Source organism: Puma concolor, chromosome D1 (assembly GCF_028749965.1).
Source record: "Puma concolor isolate L17-30 chromosome D1, mPumCon1.1.hap2, whole genome shotgun sequence".
Classification (NCBI taxonomy): Eukaryota; Metazoa; Chordata; class Mammalia; order Carnivora; family Felidae; genus Puma; species Puma concolor.
The window spans coordinates 43448411-43467826 of record NC_141676.1 but is presented as its reverse complement, the minus strand read 5'-3'; the positions used below and the strand labels follow the sequence as shown (position 1 = coordinate 43467826).

The window sequence follows — 19416 nt, the reverse complement described above, 5'->3', positions numbered from 1 at the left end:
AAACCACAAATCACATCCTGCAGGCCTTAGCAGATGCAGATGTCAGAATGTGGTAGTACAACAAAATTAATTAAATAACCCTTGAAAAAATAAAACAAAGTTTATTTATAAAAAATGACATTAAGGTGAACTGCCTAATAAGAACACGGATTTGCTTAAATAAAACATTATATGGTTCTGTTTTAGATTCATCCCTAAAGCCCTGAAAGATATTAGAATTTTAGTGAGTAATTACCCTATTTACTTCAAACAAAATGGGAGGAAATCGGAAAACCATATTAAACTCTACCACACATCAGAAATGAAATTCTCTCATTTTTTATCTTGCAACGCAATAAATAAATTGTAGTTGGAAAATTTATTGGGACTAGAAGCTGAAACCTAACAAGCCAGAAATGAGGAAATGGCCAAAGGAATATCCATATCAACATTATGCTTCAAGCAGTAAACTCACTTCTAGGAAGCATAACCAAGTAGTCTCCCCTTCACAGCTTAATTGTTTTCAGACAGTCTGAGCCTCACTCAGCACCACCCCCACAGTTAGACAAAATTCTAACTACTTAACACATCTCTTTTCAAATGAAAATGCAACACTTGGGGTGAAAACAAGAAAGACTAGGAAAAGGTGTTATATGCTATATATGCCACTGACATAATACTACACGAGGATATGCTGTAATTTCCTGCAATTAATACTTTAGCAAAGCTATAAGAATTTTTTTCCAAAAATTATAATATTTCACTTGCAACACTAAAATTAAGTTTGTGTCACCCTTTCCATTATATAGCCCTAATGCCAGGAGTTTGTCATTGGCTACAGAAGTGTGTTTGGTGTAGCCTGAAGGCTGTAGGCATTTATAGGCCCTCTTCCTGAATATGCTTTTTAAGAATCCGCAATAGCTATCATTTCATGTGGCAGGCATTACAAACCACCACAATACCTCACAAAAGAAACGTGAATTTGACCTCATAATTCAAAACCTTTCAGTGATTTATTTTTTTTTTTTTAATTTTTTTTTTCAACGTTTTATTTATTTTTGGGACAGAGAGAGACAGAGCATGAACGGGGGAGGGACAAAGAGAGAGGGAGACACAGAATCGGAAACAGGCTCCAGGCTCTGAGCCATCAGCCCAGAGCCCGACGCGGGGCTCGAACGCCCGGACCGCGAGATCGTGACCTGGCTGAAGTCGGACGCTTAACCGACTGCGCCACCCAGGCGCCCCAAAACCTTTCAGTGATTTAAAAGGCAAACATTCCTAGGTAGACATGGCTTATGCTGTGGCCAAACGACATTTTCCTGCAAACTTTGTAGGCAAAACTACTACTATTCTCCATTTTCTAAGGAACAGAGTTAATTCCCTTCATCTAGAGTCACAGGAGGTCAGAGTTGCAAGGAATTTCTGCAACAATCTTGTACATGATCTTTGTTCTAAATATATGGAAAATGAGAATCATTGCAGAAGAATAATTTTCCAGAAGTCACGTAGTTACTAACAGAACAAAAACTAGACATAGACATCCTGAATCCAAGTCTACGCTTCTTTCTGTGACTCTACACAGCTTTTTTGTCCCCTATTTTGTCCCCAAGTATACCTGGGAACTGTATACCTTCCCAGGAGGAAGAAGAACAAGTTCTGCTGGTCAGATCACTTACTGTCTCCATGTACCCCTTTTTCTAGGCTTGAAATTGTGGCCTCCTTGAGCCAATGGGAACATACAAGTCTATGGAATTAATTCAGTGTCCTTGGCAAAGTGGGTTGGGAAAAAAAGTAAGAGATGGAACGGGCATACATATCAGTAAAATAGCCTGACAGTGCTGGAAAGATCTGTACCTGTACCTTTGTTCCAGCTATGTGGAGACTCGGTTGTTTTTTATTAACTGGCATCTCTATTTAAGCAGCCAGAAATCAGATAGGACAATTAAATCACAAGATCTGATGTCCTATTGGTGATCACAATTTATTCCAGAGATGATTACAAGATAAAAAGATAGATGCCTGCTCCTTTTCTGTTAATCTGCATTGTAAAAAGTAAATAATAGTAATAAAGTTAATTATAAAAGCAATGCATTCTCTTCCATCCTTTTTTTATGCCTATTTTTACTTAACTGAGATTATAATGTACTTAATATGTTCTGGGTTTTTTCCACCTAATGATATATTGTAACCATTATCCCAAATCATTAAAAATTATTTGTAAATATTTTTAATAGTCTATAACAGCCCATCAGATGAATACACTAAATTTATTAATTTTACTAATATTGAATATCAGTTTTCTTTCAGAGTACATTAAATTCTTTTAATTTTTTTCTTATACAAAATCAATAATGTTAGAAAAGAAGTTTTTTAAATGTTTATTTTTGAGAGAGAAAGTGCATGTGCATATACATGTGAGTTGGGGGGGTTGGTTACTGGGGGGGCAGAGGAGCAGAGAGAAGAGAGAGAGAATCCCAAGCAGACTCTGTGCTGTTAGTACAGAGCCCAACACAGGGCCTCATTCTCATGAACCATGAGATCATGACCTGAGCTGAAATCAAGAGTTGGACGCTTAACCAACTGAGCCACCCAGGCGCCCCGGAAAGATTTTTTAAAAACTAAACTGAAACAAGAAAAAATAGTTTAACCATAATTCTATTACACAAAGACATTTGCCTTAAACATTGTACACTTAATCACTTGGGATGTATAGTGAATCTATCACAAATCCAGGCCTCTATGGTCAGGGCCAATCTTTTTGGGAAGGAAAGATACTATACTGATGATATGGAAGCCAAACCCTAAACATAGAACTCAAATTTCCTCTTTATTGGACTGTCAATGATCTGAACTTTCTTCCACAAGGGATCCCTAGAAATTCCAAGGTGTCCTTCTACCCTAAATCAGAGTTCTTGAAAGGGTCCTGCCAAAGACCAGTGTATCTCACTATCTTCGATAGAACCAAATAAGACAATCTTAACAGGAAAACAGCTGTTGTGCAGAGGCCAACTCTAAGTGCCCAACATCATTTCTCTTTGCCCTGGTTTCCAGCCTTGCATTATAGATATTCCCTCCATGAACTGGAATTCCTCCAATGACAGATTGCATGCTTGCTCGATCATTGTGGATCTGACTTAGCCTATCTGATCTAAAATCAACCTCTGGCTAGAACCAATAATGAATACTACTATCTCACTTTTGCCTGTTCCTCTGCATTTTTCATTTCATTTCATTTCATTTCATTTCATTTCATTTCATTTCATTTCATTTCATTTCATTTCATGTAGGCTCCACACCCACTGTGGGGATCAAACTCCTAACCCTAAAATCAAGAGTCACATGCTCCCCTGACTGAGCCAGCCAGGCACCCTACCCTCTGGGCTTTTCCATAAGACAAAGCATATCAAGTCATCTAACTGTGCCTCTACTCCGTCGAATCTTCGAACATAAAATCTAGAAACCTAGGTCTGCACAAAGCATTTCAAAAAACTACACAGAGGGTAGAGAGAAAAACTTGGAACTAGTTTTTCCTTTTCTCAAACTTCCGTTATTCATCACTAAGCAAGGTGACAGCTTCCTATCAATGTGTATTTTCTTCCTCTCCATGATCTTTTGCTATTAAGCTCATTCTTCTACGACGATATCCACATTGATTCTTTCAAACCCCAGCCTCCAGCTCCTAAACTGATGATCTGGGAGCTATCATGACATTCATGATTCTCAGTGAAATGCAAGTCAAGTGGAAGGAGAAGCTGACAGCCACAGAATGAAAAAAGGTCCTTTAGGACAAACAAATACCTGAACCAGCAGCTGGAGAGCTTTCCTCTCCTTGAAGTTTCAGGCCCTGATCGCCTCCTCAGGCACCATTCAATTATACTAATCCCAAAGTGCCCTGTATTTAACTAATTCTCTGTACATTAACAAATGACTTCTGCCACATCCAGCTTAACACCAAACTAGGACTTACTTACATCTTTTATCAAATAATAGCTCATAAGGAATGTTTCTCCTTATAGGTTACTGGTTCCTAACATTATCACAACTTTTGAAAGGGGACAAAAGTTAATATGCAATCAATTGAAACAAAAATCAGCTTTATTGTTCTGCCCCCTCTTTTTCCTGTGAACAATGTAACTAAAGAATGCATAAGAAGCAGCCAACATTTGTGTGGCTGGGAAATGAATGAAACTATTACAGTACAAAATAAGCCGGGCCTGTTAAGAGTTCCTTAGAATAGTCTGTCCACCTTGTCAACATGTTCAAGCAGCAGCCAAGTCACCCCAGCTGAGAGCCCTTTCCATCTGCACTAATCTCAGCCACTATAGAAAATTCAATTCTTCTACTGAAATGTATGTTCAACAACAATCATGACCATGACCTGACTGAGGATGGACTTTTCCCTTCCTTCCAATCTGTGAATTCCTTAACTTCATTGTTTAATGTTACAATTTTAACATTTTCTTAATGAATTGGGTGGTAGAAAAAATGAATTCAGTGTCTCACAGTGAGACCCTGACACATTTTGCATCATTTGTTTTCTTTTATTTTGAACAAGTAAAAATATCTGACTCTAACATTAATAACTTTTGAGTGGGAGTTACCTTATGTGAATTAAAAATGGTTATGTCAGTATGTCCCTTCAGAATTTAAAAGATATTTCCCTGTGCTATATCAAGTGTCACACAGTATATCAATTTTTATTTCCCATCTCTCAAGTCTGGTATGCATACTGTTTAACTTCTTAAATTCTAAGTGTAGACATAATTCACAAAAGCTGGGCAAATGCTTGACTTACAGGAGATGGCGTACACAAGATTTATATGAACAACTTTATTTTAAACAAGAAGGACTTTTGCATTTTGTGCTGCTACATCACATAACTTCATCTGTGCTTTTTTTTTTAAAGCTATAAAATAAATTGGAAAGGTTCATTTACTATCCTTCTAACTTCACAAGCACTGTTGATCTAATAGAAAAGCCCATTTTAGTGTGAAAGGTGAGAATTTGACCCTATTTTCCAGAATAAAATGCCATGCTCCCTTTTAGACAATCTCCAGGCAGCCCTGTCTGATTCTCGGCCAACCATTTCTGAATGCCTGATAAAACTTACTCTCCTCTCACTGACAATTAAAATACCATTCATGTGGCAGCCAGAGAAAATTGCTGTTCTTCCTTTTCTTCTAGATTATCATGGTACTAATAATTGATTTAAGTGCATCCACATTGACTGTCCTATATTCACATCACTAATTTGTGGATTCTAAATACGCATGAGTATATAGATACAAACATATGTGTACACGTAGATACAAAATACATACATTTATGTTTCTCTATAAGGTACTCTGAAATTTATACGTGGTACACAACAACAATAATGATAGTGAAAGATACTGTGCATTGAGCAACTAGAGGCTTCATATGATGATCTCTAATCTCACAATGACTAAGGTACTGTTATTACTCATCTTCCTAGGAACTAGGAAATGTAGGCTCAGAGACATTAAGAAACTTGTCTCATAGCTAGTAAGTAGCAAAACAGATCACTGAGCTAATTAGCAATAGAACTGGAATTTAAATCTGCATTTATGTAACCAATACTTATGCTAGTCCTAAAAACTTTTAAATTACATACATGCACTCAAAAATAATGCATCTTATTCTCTACACCTTCTCCTTTTATGTACAAACCTAGCTTAAAAGTGTATTCATACATTCCATATACATATATGTGTGTGTGTGTGTGTGTGTGTGTGTGTGTGTGTGTGTGTGTGTATAATCTCAAGATGTAGTCAATTTCATAGAGAATTCTTTAAAAAAGCATATAAAAATAAATAATGGGCTGATTTTCTGGATCATTTTGTTTAAATAATAATTGAGAATTTATTTTCTAAATTTTTTTGTCTTATTATGAAAGGCTATGCTTCATTTTTATTTTAAATACCTTCTCCCAAAGGAAAAAAACATATTCTGGTCTCAACATTCCTGTTTTGCCAGTAGGTCTATATATAAATAAAATCAAGTTATAAGAACAATTGATTTATTTAAATTGTTTAAACCATGATCCCATTATAAGCTTTCTAGCTTTTAAGTAAAATAGCTGTGACCAAAATCAAAAGTATATTTCAGCTGCTAAAGAATTATTTAAGTTATGCCCAACCCTCTGTCTATAGATATATCTGTCTATAGATATACATATAGATAGATGTTAGATAGATAGATAGATAGATAGATAGATAGATAGATGTTAGATAGGTAAGTAGATAGATAGTCCAAATAACTTAGAGTTCACATTTAATCTGCGTTACACTGTATAAAGCAGTATTTCTCGATCTTGTTTGCCCTCTAGCATCATTTAGAGAGTTTTTAACAATCTTCTATCAGGACTGTACCCCAGACCAATTAATCAGAACCTCTGGGGTGTTACCTAGGCATTAGTATTTTTAAAAGGCTTCCATGTGATTGTAAGGTACAACCCAGATTGAGAACCACTAGCGTCAAATGCTGTCACTCACTGCTCACTTTTGTCCGCTGGAGAGGGGAGCTGTAAAGAAAAGTATTAACATTAAAGGTCCTGACCTTCAATATAAAGACATATAACTTTAAAGCCCTCAGAAAGTAAAATAATTAACTATCTAAAAAGTTTATATGTAAATACCAAAAGAGTCACTCAGCCATGAATACATTTCATACTACACTACAGGAAGATTCCAATTATGTTCTTTTTATCTCTTTCCTTGTGGGTATGCACCCACAGTTGTAGTAGTTCTGGGATATAAACTGGTTCTAATGGCAAATCTTCAATTTATTTTCTTTTTAGGGACAAAGAGCATGTAATGAGATTTTAGATATTAGATATTATTATCTACATTTTACAAACTAGGAAACCAAAGTGCACTAAGATTTATTCAAGTCACAAAAAGGACAAATTGAGACACAACCTGGAATGTTGGAAATAGCACTAGACAGGGAGTCAAGAAAGTTGGGTCCCACTCACAGCTCTGCCAATATTTAGCTTTTTAAGCTTGGACAAGTCTGTGGTTTCAGCATCCTTGTGTAAATTAAAGGATTTGGACTGGAGAAAGACTTGCAAAGAAATTTCAAAGGAAAACAAAACTGGGGACATATATATGTATTGGGGAATGTCTTATTTCACCAAATAAACCACTGGAAAACAAAGAAAGTGCATGCCATCTATTTTCACCTTTACTTCATAAACAGAAAAGGCATTTTAATTCCAAAGGAAGAAAAAAACCCCATAATGTCAGGGTTAATTTTTAGTATAGCTTAATGATAAACTCACGGTATTGTTGTCCACCAGGGATAGCCACCGACCCTCCCCGTGATGAGTGAATGAGAATCATGAGGACCTCTAGATGATGTTCCCAAGTTTAACCTTCGACTAATGTGGAAAAAGGGTGGAGGGGGATCATTTAATACTTCTTAGCGTGGTACTCTTTCAAAGGTTTCCCAAAATTCATTATTGAAGAACTACCTTCATCATTTTTGCCATACCCAAGTACCCAACTATTATTTGCTTATGGCTTTTATTTAAATTGACTTATTTTTGCTTAAATACATTTATTTCAAAGGAAACTTTATATCATTACCTCGAATAGAAAACTAAAATCTCTTGTCATAAATAGAAGATAACCAGATAAGTATTAAAATCCAAGTCTTATATTATTTAATTTTACTTCCTTTTACTTGTAGCTCAATACTATTGCCTCCAAAGACTCTGAGCCTAAAATGTTCTCTCTCTCTGTCTTCCCTACGGAGAGAGATTAGCACATCCTAGAAAGGTATTAAAGACTAACACTAAACTGAGCCCTCAATGTAATCAGAGAGATCAAGAAAAAAATAGAAGAGAGCCTCCTTTTCCCCATGGGATTGATTCACTATTACGTAATGTCACATGCTGACACCACCTGGATCATCTGCCACTCTGCTACTCCTGCCTCTGAAGAGGTAATGTACTCTCCCTTTTTCACTAACGCCAGAAAGAAGCAAAGACTTTAGTTTCCCAGAATTTTTAGTATTGGTAGTTAGAGACAGCGGGCTGGGGAGTGGAGTCTGAGAAAAGTACAAGAAGATAACATAGAGAATGGAGGGTCACCTAGAGGGGGTTAAGGAAACCAAAGCATAGTGCCTGGAAAGCACTGAGATTCAGGGTCTGGTCTGCTGAAAGATCTTTGCCATAGGCCGCATTTAGAAAACAGACAGCAAGCAGATTAATAACTCCATATAGCAGCTCATAGGATCTGGGCAAGTATCACTTCTTATTTTTAGATCCACTCCAACTTTAACAAACAGTCTAGCATGGTTAACACGGAGTTTCTAATCCACAGAGAATTCACATTTTTAGCTGCGAAGGCCCTTGCTATTCATGAACTATAGCAGCTTTACCTATTCTTTATAATTCAGAAACTTCATTATTAAAATGTTTGAAGCAAGCTATGGAGCATCTATCATTACTTAAAAAGTTAATTAGATTACATAAAAGAAATAATTAGATTTGCATTTTTATCTTGGTTTTAAACTTCCAAAGAAGATCACAACAGCCTGCCTGTGGGCAATTAAAAACAGCATACAGCAGAGAAATAGAGGAGAAAGGGTCTGTTTTTCCTGGCTAATTCATGATTGAGGATAGAATTACAAAATATTTTAAGGGCTTGCTGAAGCTGGGGGCTAATCCTAGACTTCTAAGCTTTGTTTATAACTCTCATTTCATTGCAAGAGAGCATCAGATACATGTGCAGTGCCAATAGTAGTATCAAATTACTTCCAGTGGGTTTACTCAGTCCTGTTCAGAGGCTGTTGGAAGGAGATTCGTTACCTGATCAATAACACAAAAAAAGGACTATTGGCTGGAGTCAAAACAGGAGCACTGTAATTGCTTTTTGTTTACCAATGCTAAATACAATTAACAAAGAGGTACAACATAAGACAGAGGGACTACATGAGCCCGGAGCACTCCTGACTTTCATCAGTCTCATGTTGGTTCCTCCAGCCATCTCCAAAAGACAATAAATGCCAAGGTCCAGCTCTTAAATTAGAGGTCACTTAGATATTTAATGATGAAGCATATCTTTAAATATATATCTATTATTATTATCCCAGCAAAAAATTAATTAACCAGGTCATACAGGCCATGAAGGCTAATGTACAAAGTAATTATTTCTGATCTTTAGACAACTACTTCACATAAAAAGGTAGTCCTTATTCTGCTCAGCAGATACCTGAAATGCCTGTAGTTAATCATATTGAAGGAAACAAAGGCAAGGTTTATCTCCTTAAAAGGTGAAAGTCCATCTTGAATTATTCTGTTTAATGGTTTAAGAACAATCACCTCCTTTCTTATAATATTAGCATCTCTTCTGGTTACCAGACAGGAAGAAGAACGCATATCTAATGGTGCTCTCCCATGACAAACACACAGAGACACACAAAACATATGAAGAGCACACAGGAATGTATTGTAATCAAAATGGATAATACCGTGTATGAAAAAATAGTCATATACTCTTAAGAACAGAGTAACGTCTCAGTGAAGAGACAAATACTTGGCTTTGTAAATAAGCAGCATGTATTACCGCATTTAAGAGGGACAGCTTGGGGCGCCTGGGTGGCGCAGTCGGTTAAGCGTCCGACTTCAGCCAGGTCACGATCTCGCGGTCCGTGAGTTCGAGCCCCGCGTCGGGCTCTGGGCTGATGGCTCAGAGCCTGGAGCCTGTTTCCGATTCTGTGTCTCCCTCTCTCTCTGCCCCTCCCCTGTTCATGCTCTGTCTCTCTCTGTCCCAAAAATAAATAAACATTGAAAAAAAAAATTTTAAAAAATAAAAAAAAATAAAAAAAAAAAAAGAGGGACAGCTTTCCGATGAGACAAAGAGTATGTGCAAAGCAGCAGCAATGACATTTGGTTCAGGCCTTCCACAGATGGAATTTGCCATCTAATGTATGTATTAAATGAGTAGGGAAGGGCAATGAATATTGTACACTAATTGTAAAGATCAACAAAAAGCTAAGAATTTCAAGTTTCACAATTAAGCTTAAAAAGGCATATGTATACGAATTCATGAAATCATTGGCCCTGGCCCAGGAAGCCAAATGCCCAGGTAATACCCCAGGCAGCCAGTCTACTGTTAGGAGACCACTGTTGTTCCATCAGCAATGTCAGGAGAGGACACAGCCTATATAACACACAATATAAGCCGTTTGAATAACTCTAAAATTGGGGTTTGAAGAGACTATATTTTATCAAAAACTCAAAAAGTAAGCTTCTTACCAAGATATTTTCATGAGCTAAATTCTCCTCCAAAGATTAAGTTTTAGCAACAAAATGCCATCAATGTTTCCTAGTAACATGCTATTGAAACCAAAGAATGTGGGATGTCGTATCCACGAAGAATAACTTCTCTAGATTCAAAAACCATGACATGCTCAATTGAGGTTGTGTAAATAAATATATAGGTGGATCAAGAAAGCAGGATTTATAAAGTATTTTCTCCTTTGCTTAGACTAGACTTACATGTACTGGTTGATTAAAATACTGTAAATATGCTTTGATGTGTCCAATAATTACAAGTGAATTTTGTTTACCTGTCAACATAACTCATAAATACAATGCTACAAAAGACTGGCTAAGATACTCCAGTGCAATGGTAGGGGACAAGGAGGATGAAATTACTGAAGCAGTCATCTGTCCTTTGGAATTAAAGGATGAGAACTGGCATTCCCAATTCCAAGGATCATATTCCATATCTATTCCATACCTATTCCATATCTATTAGTTTGGCTTTCCATACACTTGATGAAAACTGTGCTATTTTTGTCCTGGAAGAATCAAAAATGTCCAACTTTTTCTGGGCTCTATATCGGGGGAATTACTTAATATGAAACAAATTAGAGGAATCACCATTTTCCCCAAAGCACAAACAGAGGGATTTGAATTCACTAAGCAAACAGCCTCCTAAAAGATCTGTTAATATTAAAGCATTTTAATAATCATTTAAAGTTATTAACCTGATTTTTTAATGGCAAAAATTGACTCATCAAAAAAAATAAAAACACTGATTCACAAAGTCATTCATCTTGCTTTCTAAACATGGTTCACATGGTCTTAAATGTATCTCTTTGAAAATTTAGTTAGAATTTACCAAGGCAAAAGTATGTTAAAAATTATACTTAAGGAAGAAAAAAAATAATATGGTTTTTAACTACACATATAAGTTTTGAATGATTGCACATAAAATAAGCATGGGGACTTTTACAATACTGTTTTCATCATGTCTTCTTCCCATCTCTAAGGAAAAGTCCTGATTTCAATTTGTACAAGCCATTCAGGTTTTCATTTGCTTCCATTACAATAGGCCCAGATGTGTTGGTGTGTGGTTATTGTAAGAGGTTAGACACTCTTCCTTTTCTTTCTATTATAGTTTGCAAAATCAGGAACAACAGTACTGATTCACAAGTCAGCATTCTGAACTATAAGCAGACAGCAATCCTGAATGTAACCAGCTGATACTCATGATCCATAGCCAATTGCCATGGCTTAATCTCACTGATTTTGTTAGCTAACAGGTTCTGGGACTCAAGATTTAAAAAGAAGAAAGAAGGTCAAACTTGCTCAAATGGTCTCTGCATACATTTGTTCTCAGAAGGGAAAGTAGTTTTGTACTCACCTTATTTTACTCTTTGTTCTGTTTTGTTGTCAAACAGGAGAATGTTTCTTTCATGATAGAAAAATGTGTGCAGCGTCGCTTAAATCTCATATCTTGCTCAAAAAAACTGTACTAAAATTAGCCCACCAATAATCTCTCCTAAATTGGATCATGTCTATATTTTATCAAAAACCATATTTGAAAAATACGTTTAATCCATTCCCCTTCCCCCAAAACACCTGAAAGTCTGAATATCAAATACCTGCTTCATGAGTGTCAGAGATAAATATGTTTTGTGTAAGGAATATTTTTAAGCGTTTGAAAAATTCTTCGAATGGTCGCACACTGATAAGATAAATACTGACAAGATATGCAGTAGTAACTGCGGTAGCTCAGGACAGAACAAACTATAAATACAGGTTATTGCTTCCTGTTATTTTTTAAATATAAATTCTTATTACGAAGATTCCTGTATTTCTAAAGTGAATGCAGCTCTGACACTTTGAATCTCTCTCTGATTTTATAATTTACACAGCTGAGGTCAAGTGCTGATTAGCTTCAATTTTTAAAAATTCAAACAATGAGAAATATCCATGATTTTAAAAGTAATTAAACTTCTATTAGAAAACCCGAAAAAACAATTTTCCTGTCTTCTCAAATTAAACATTCCGATGAATAATATTTTAACATCATATTCTATAGTTTCCTGAAGAAGGCATCAATTTCATGTGGTAAAGTTACAACTAAAATCATATGTTATCAATAAATGCTATTTCATAAAAGTGCTGTGAACTGATTTGGTTGCTATTCATCTGACATCCTCAGTACCACAAAACAAACATCAATTAAGACAGCCACTTGTTAGAAACACCAGTGGACTGACAAGTGAAATACATTCAAAATAAATAAAGAAGTAAGTAATGAAGATGTAGAAAAACATTAACAATAAATAACTGATAAGGGAACATCTCAGGAAACTTCTTCCATTCCTGCTTTACAAATAGGAGAAACAGAGAGAACTAAATGATCAGGTTATTTAACACCTACTGAGTACTTAGAGAGGAATCCAGAGAAAAATGTAGGAAACCACAGGCTAAAAATCTTGACCTTAGCAGTAGGAGCTACACTGAAAATTCTAATAAGGGCAGAATCAGGGAACACCTGGACAGTTATTTAATTAAGGATCTCAGCATGAGTTATAAAAGAGATAAGATATCAGGAGGAGAAATTATTCTGAGATTTCATTGTAAAAGCTGACTGTCAAAAATGCCAGAGACATTCCATCTCCCCTGTATTTGGACTCTATTTTGAAACACACAGACTTGTGTATGAAAGATAGAATCAGAACTAATTAAACAACAACAACAAAAACACTCGTTAAAACCCTCAGGTGAAGATAGCTGGACAAAATGCCAAATGAGGTACAAGTACTTCTTCAGGCACCAAATTGGTACTTTAAATGGAACACCAAGTATGATTAAGAAATGAAGCAAGGCTCTAAGTTAACACCACTGGCTTTCACCAATGAAACAGTAGAAGAGTAAACTATGACTTTATGTGAATTAATATTTTTTTCAATACAGTAAGATATATGGGGCGCCTGGGTGTCGCAGTTGATTAAGTGTCTGACTTCAGCTCAGGTCATGATCTCATGGTTTGTGAGCTTGAGCCCCACATCGGGCTCTGGGCTGACAGCTCAGAGCCCGGAGCCTGCTCCAGATTCTGTGTCTCACTCTCTCTGCCCCTCCCCTGCTTGTTCTCTCTCTCCCTCTCTCTTCTTCTCTCTCTCTCTCTCAAAAATAAATAAAACTTTAAAAAAAATAAATACAGGAAGGTATAATATTACACTCAAGCAAAGGAATAATATAATTCACAATATACTGTCCCAACTAGGCTGAATAACAGATCCCAGAGGTTAGAAAATATCCACAGCTGGCTCAGTTGGTTAAGCATCTGACTCTTGGTTTCAGCACAGGGCATGATCTCACGGTTCATGAGTTTGAGCCCTACATCGGGCTCTGCACTGACAGCACAGAGCCTGCCTGGGATTTTCTCTCTGCCCCTCCTCTGTTCTCTCTCAAAATAAATAAAACAAGAAAGAAAAGAAAAGACAAGAAAAGACAAGAAAAGACAAGAAAAGACAAGAAAAGACAAGAAAAGAAGGAAGGGAAAGAGAAAGAAAGAAAGAAAGAAAGAAAGAAAGAAAGAAAGAAAGAAAGAAAGAAAGAAAGAAAGAAAGAAAGAAAGAAAGAAAAAGAGAAAGAAAGAAAGAGAAGGAAAAGAAGGAAAGAAAAAGAAAAACGGAAGGAAGAAAAAAGAAAATATACACAGCAACCAAGAGAAACCACAGAGGCTGTGGTGGGCACACATAAATTTGGGATGAGTATTCCTGAGGATTAATCACCAAACAGTTCCTTATTTTATGGCTTTCTAGAAGTCACATACCTATGTTCCTATTCAAAAGTGGAGGTCAGTTCCCTTACCGATCTCAGAGAGCCATTAGTTAAATTAACCATCAAGTTTCTAAAGGAATGCCAGAAATCAGAATCCCTTCCCAGACCATTGTAATCATTATCTATGCATTTGTGTTACAGTGCCACAACAAAAAAGGGAAATTTTTAAATTGTGTTACAATTATTTGGGAACACGTTTTTCTTCCTTTCTAGATTGTAAGTTCCTTGAAGACACATAATTATTCATTGATGTTCACACTCCCCACAGCACCTAGCAGAAATGCAGTTACTATTTCTTAAAGAAGAAATTAATCATTATCAATCTTTGCCCAGGTCAGAAGACTCTTCTCATAACTGACCTACTCAGACAGTCCTAACAAGCAAATAAGTATAAGCTTCTCCCTGTGATACTATTAAGACGGTAAAATACAAAGCAGAAAGTGGTTTGTGGCAATAAAAATAGCATGTGTGTGCTACCTTTGAAACCATTTAGGTTTCCACTGGGTTGTGCTAGGCAAATGGCAGAAGGAAAAAGAGATAAGGTTTATTCTGTTTACGTATCACATCAGAAAAGAATGCTTAGACCACCACGCGGTCGATGTTTCCTACATCCACGCATACAATTTTATACAACCTCCTTGAGCAACAGCCCTGTTGGTGCTGTAAACAGGAAAGGGGCACATTTGCAGCATTTTCAATTCCGTTTTCAAGGAGGAAAGTATCTAAGTATAATCAGCCGAGAGTAATAAAATACACTGACCTGGATCTGTTGCTGCAGGAGATTAATTTTGTGCTGCTGCTGCAGAAGTTGCTGCTGTTGTCTTGCAATCTATCAGAAATAAAGTTTCATTAAGTTCAAATGAAATGCTTGCACCTTTGCCATTACCCCAGGTATCTCTCTTGGAATTGCAAGAATGCTTTACTGTACTTCTATGTGAAACAGTTCCTATAAAATGAGAGAGGCAGACTTAGTAAGTTGGAGAAAATGAAAAATTTCAAACAGGTGCCGCCTCTCTGCTTACCCCCTAAATCTCTCTCTGTAGATGAACAGGACCCCTTGTACGACATTTGTGAGCAGTTCATCCATATCTGCAATGGTCGTTGGGAAAGAATGGGAATTTTGAAATCTGATCTTTGGACAAAAAAGACAGGAAAACTCTGGCTACATTTTCTCAAGAGCTTAATTTGGATGTAAAAAGTAAAATCTGTAAGCAAAGACAGGAAATAACTTTCTATTACTTACAAACATGGTCTATTTGGTGAAATCTTTTCTGAAGGGAAGATTTTCAGAGCTGATAAAACTTACAAATATTGTCAAGGGAGTGCAAAAGAAAACAGCAAAAACTCAAATCTTTCCTTTTTTCTCGTTGATGTCACACATACAAAGCATTTTTTAGAAACAAAATTCAATATTCATCCATTTATCCTTTTGAGGGCAATGTGTTCATTTTAAAGGTCACGATCCACATATGAGTTTTACCTTCATCCAAAATCAAATTCAACATGTTAACACGTAATCTGGCCTATATAAAGAAATATTAACCACCTAAAGCAGGCTCTGTGGAGGATCCGAATCTGCCCCTCAGAAGAGCAAACAACTCCTTTAGCATAATGGTGCTTACTATAAAACATGAGGAAGGCATCAGGCTGTTTATTGCCTCAAAAGCTGAAGTCCGGGGGATACCCCTTATGAGAACACACTGCCAGCGTAAGAAGCTAGACTGAGAAGTGGCCCCAGATTTCTTAGAAGGCCTTGGTTTTGTAGTGCCCTATAGGTAAGAGTTACAGCTTTTTTGTTCCTATTTCTTCTATTTCCAAAAGCCAATATTCTAGAATGGGCAATCTTAGAAGTAGCAATGAAGGTGGATCAGCCTTCAACTGTATATTTCTTGAGTCTTTTTGATGCTTTAGCCTAGAATAGAGGGAAACACCCAAATCACATTTCATTGAGCCCGAGATAACAAAAAATAGCAGTCTACTCCAAAATGTTGTTTTGTGGTTTCTGGTGATGACTGGCTCATACTGGAACTCATGATAAAGCTGCCCCTATCATAGGCTAGAGTTTGAGAAGTGGGACTACTCCCCTCCAAAGCTTTATAAGCAAAACAGAAACACTATGTAATCAGATTGGAAAGGCTCAGTCTGCTTGTCACTATTCAAATCAGAAATGGGCAACTCACTCGGCAACTCTAGGTATAGATGTGGGACCCTCTGAATATTTATTTCCTCTTAGCAAGCCAGTGAAACACTACTAGGCATCTAATATTGATGGTCCCTCCTAAATGATAAAGTGCTGCATAGAAATGCATCCAAAACACCACAGTGCAATTACTATCACCCACTCTAGACGTATGGGTTTGACACAGTGAAGTATGGTACATAAGCACCATGTGGCTCAAATTCTGAATTTTATTTGCCAATCGGTTGAGCTACATGCTCGCTTCATTGAGCATGACAACCTAGTTTTAAGTGTCATTTAATTTTCATTTTGAAATATAATTACAAAGTGTTCACTGTAAGATATCACTCGTCTGCAAATGTGTCAAGATTAATTTGTGCTAGCTTATTCACAAGTGTCAATAGTTAATTACTGTGTCATCTCTGGATGGCTAAATGACATTCTAACTTCTGATTTTTTACAGTGTTCCTTTATGTTATTTTCCATTAGGGGCTGAGTCCATATTCCTACATGTGGGCAAATATTCAAGCATATAAAATACCAGACGTCACAACTCATTAAAATCAACAGAGCATATATTGCTCTATATACCCCTATAAAATACATTTAACTGAAAAGATAATTCCAGTAATAATGTCAGATTTCTAAAAACTGCACATTAATTTGGGTCCATCTGATCTAAAGCATCAGGGACTACTCTATAGGATCATTGTTATTAGATTAATGTACTCTTATGAGACAGGAAAAAGGTTTGGGAAAGTGATTTATTTTTTAAAAGATATACACTTAAACTTTGCTATTTTTTCTTCTTTCTCACTTCTAAATCAATGAAATCAAATTCTTAGAGGAGCCATGTGCTAATTTGTTTTCAATGATTTACCTATGCTATAAATAGAGTGACCATATAATTTATCATTCAAACCCGGCCAACTTTTGCAAGTGGAATAGGGGTTATTAATAATTACTCTGGGAAACAGGCATTAGCCATGGTTATTCTGGGAAAACTGAGGCCTATGGTCACCTTAGCTTTAAAGTCAGAGAAAATCATGGGACCAATAAGCTTAAAGATCTTCAAAGTTTCTCTAGACCAGGACCCTTCTTTTCCGGATGAGAAGAGTAGGCCCAGAGAGAAGCAACTTACTCATGGGTAAGCTACACTAGGATTGCATGCGATGCCTGTGTGAATGAGTCCCTAAGTAATTAATCAAATCCAAATGTTCTGGAATAACGTTATCACTTTCAGTTATGCCCCGTTGCTATGATGCCTTTCTTTGTTCTCCACATATCCCCTCAGTATTCTTAAAGACCCTGGATTTCCAGAAGGCTTCTTCCTTTGTTTTTCCATCTTTCTCTTTCCTTCTTCTTTTCTTCTTCTCCTTCTTTTTTTATTTATTTTTTTTTATTTCTAGGAATGCTTATGACAAATAAACCAATCAATGTGATTACTCGCTGAGCTTGGCGCATTCCACCTCTCCAGTTCATCAGCTCCTTTTGCAGGGCTCACCTGTTCTTGCTGTTGGCGAGCAAGGTCCATTTGCTGCCGTTGTTTCTCAATTTGTGAGGCTGCCAGTTTTTTCTGTTCATCATGCGCTGCCAAGAGCTGCTCCCGTAAACTGATCAGCTGGGTAATCATAGTAGAGAGTTGCCGTTCTTTCTCTGCCAGGCTCTCAGGTGTACCTAAAATGGAAGTGAGAAGATATCTCACAAGTTTGAGAAAAGTCTGAATGAATTGGGGAAAAGTGGAGGGCGGATTTAGAAAGGGACTACCCTAAGACACTTAACCATCTGGGACAGTAACTGGAGGTTACTGTGAGTATAGGAACACTACAGAGTATCAGTGGAATGAACACCAGAGTTAGTCACCGACCTGCCAATTAAAAGTATCACTGCTAATAAAATTCTCGCTCTTCCCTCTGGCTCTTTAAAACAAAACAAAACAAAACGCAGAACTATCCCCATTCTCGCCCTTTTACCATATTCCCTCTCTCTCACCCCCACACCCCTACTTATCCCCACCAAATCTATCTGATCAAGATAGGAAACCTATGATATTTAGTACCAAAGATTAGAAACCATGGGTTGTATTAATATTCTATAATATTAGCTAGTTATCTCTATCTCAGTGACCAACACAGGATCTAAGACATAGTAAGTGCTTAATAAGTGTTATAGAAGGAATTTTCTAATCAGTGATCTCATAAAACCTTTCTATTGTGCAAAGACCTGTCTCTGAAGCTTGGATGTCAGGAGTTGTTCTCTTGGCCTTGGAACGAGTTCTACAGAGAGGGAGGGAAAAAAAAAAAACTGCCTTGCCTCAGGTAAGGATAGGATTGAATCTTATGTTTTTCCCCCTGTGAAGGGATCAAGCTAAAGTTCTCAAGTTCATCCTTAAAGGCAACAATGTTGCTTGGAGGCCTCTCTCACCCTTTTGTCATTTGTCATTCTTCAAAGGGAAAAAACACGTTCGAGGTTGAAAAGGTTATGCATAAGGATGTGCTGTTTAATGAATATGATGTCGCTGAACACTTATGGTATGCACTAATGGTGCTGAACAGTCTTTTTATGGGCAAATTGCACAGCTCTCCTAAGTAAAGGGTACAGAATCCTTTTGTGAATCTAAATTAGAGCATTTACCACAGCATAAGATAAGAATTTCAACCCACTGTATTTGAGCCACACAGGTTTCATTATGAAGAAATGATCTATGATTTGAAAGCTTTTCAGAAAGATGCCACCAGCTGTCAAAGGGGACAAAGATTGCCGATTTTTGTGTGTGTGGAAGAGCAGACTTCCAATCTCCTTATGAAACTCCCCTCAGTCCTGCTAAGAAAGCACGAGGACAATCTGAGAAACTAAAAATATTTCAGTTAGCAGTGGTCCTATTTTCTTAGTGGCTGCAGGGACAAACGGAGCCTTCAGAGGATGCTGGCTAGTACTTGCTAGTGTATGATTCCCAGAAGGTAAGACTGATGTCAGCAGAGAAGTTATGCCACTTAGGACTATCTTGGGGTTTGTAATATCAATTCAAGTCCTTAAAAAATAAAGAAACAAACAAACTGTCAGTATCCCATATGCTTAAAGATTCACTGAGTTGAAAGATGGCCTAAAATCAAAATTAAAAGAAAAATAATCATGAGATGATGTT

General features: G+C 36.8%; 1 protein-coding gene across 30 annotated transcripts in view; it reads right to left on the bottom strand.

The window, feature by feature from the left end:
• Nucleotides 1-19416, bottom strand: part of SOX6 (SRY-box transcription factor 6) — a 717975-nt gene that overhangs the window by 193004 nt on the left and 505555 nt on the right. For all 30 annotated transcript variants that reach the window (XM_086677891.1, XM_086677876.1, XM_086677881.1 and 27 more), the window contains 2 exons: nt 17776-17948; nt 14853-14921 (listed from right to left, as the gene is read on the bottom strand). In XM_086677891.1, the coding sequence (XP_086534017.1) occupies nt 14853-14921; nt 17776-17948 (242 nt within the window). The remainder of the gene's footprint in view (nt 1-14852; nt 14922-17775; nt 17949-19416) is intronic.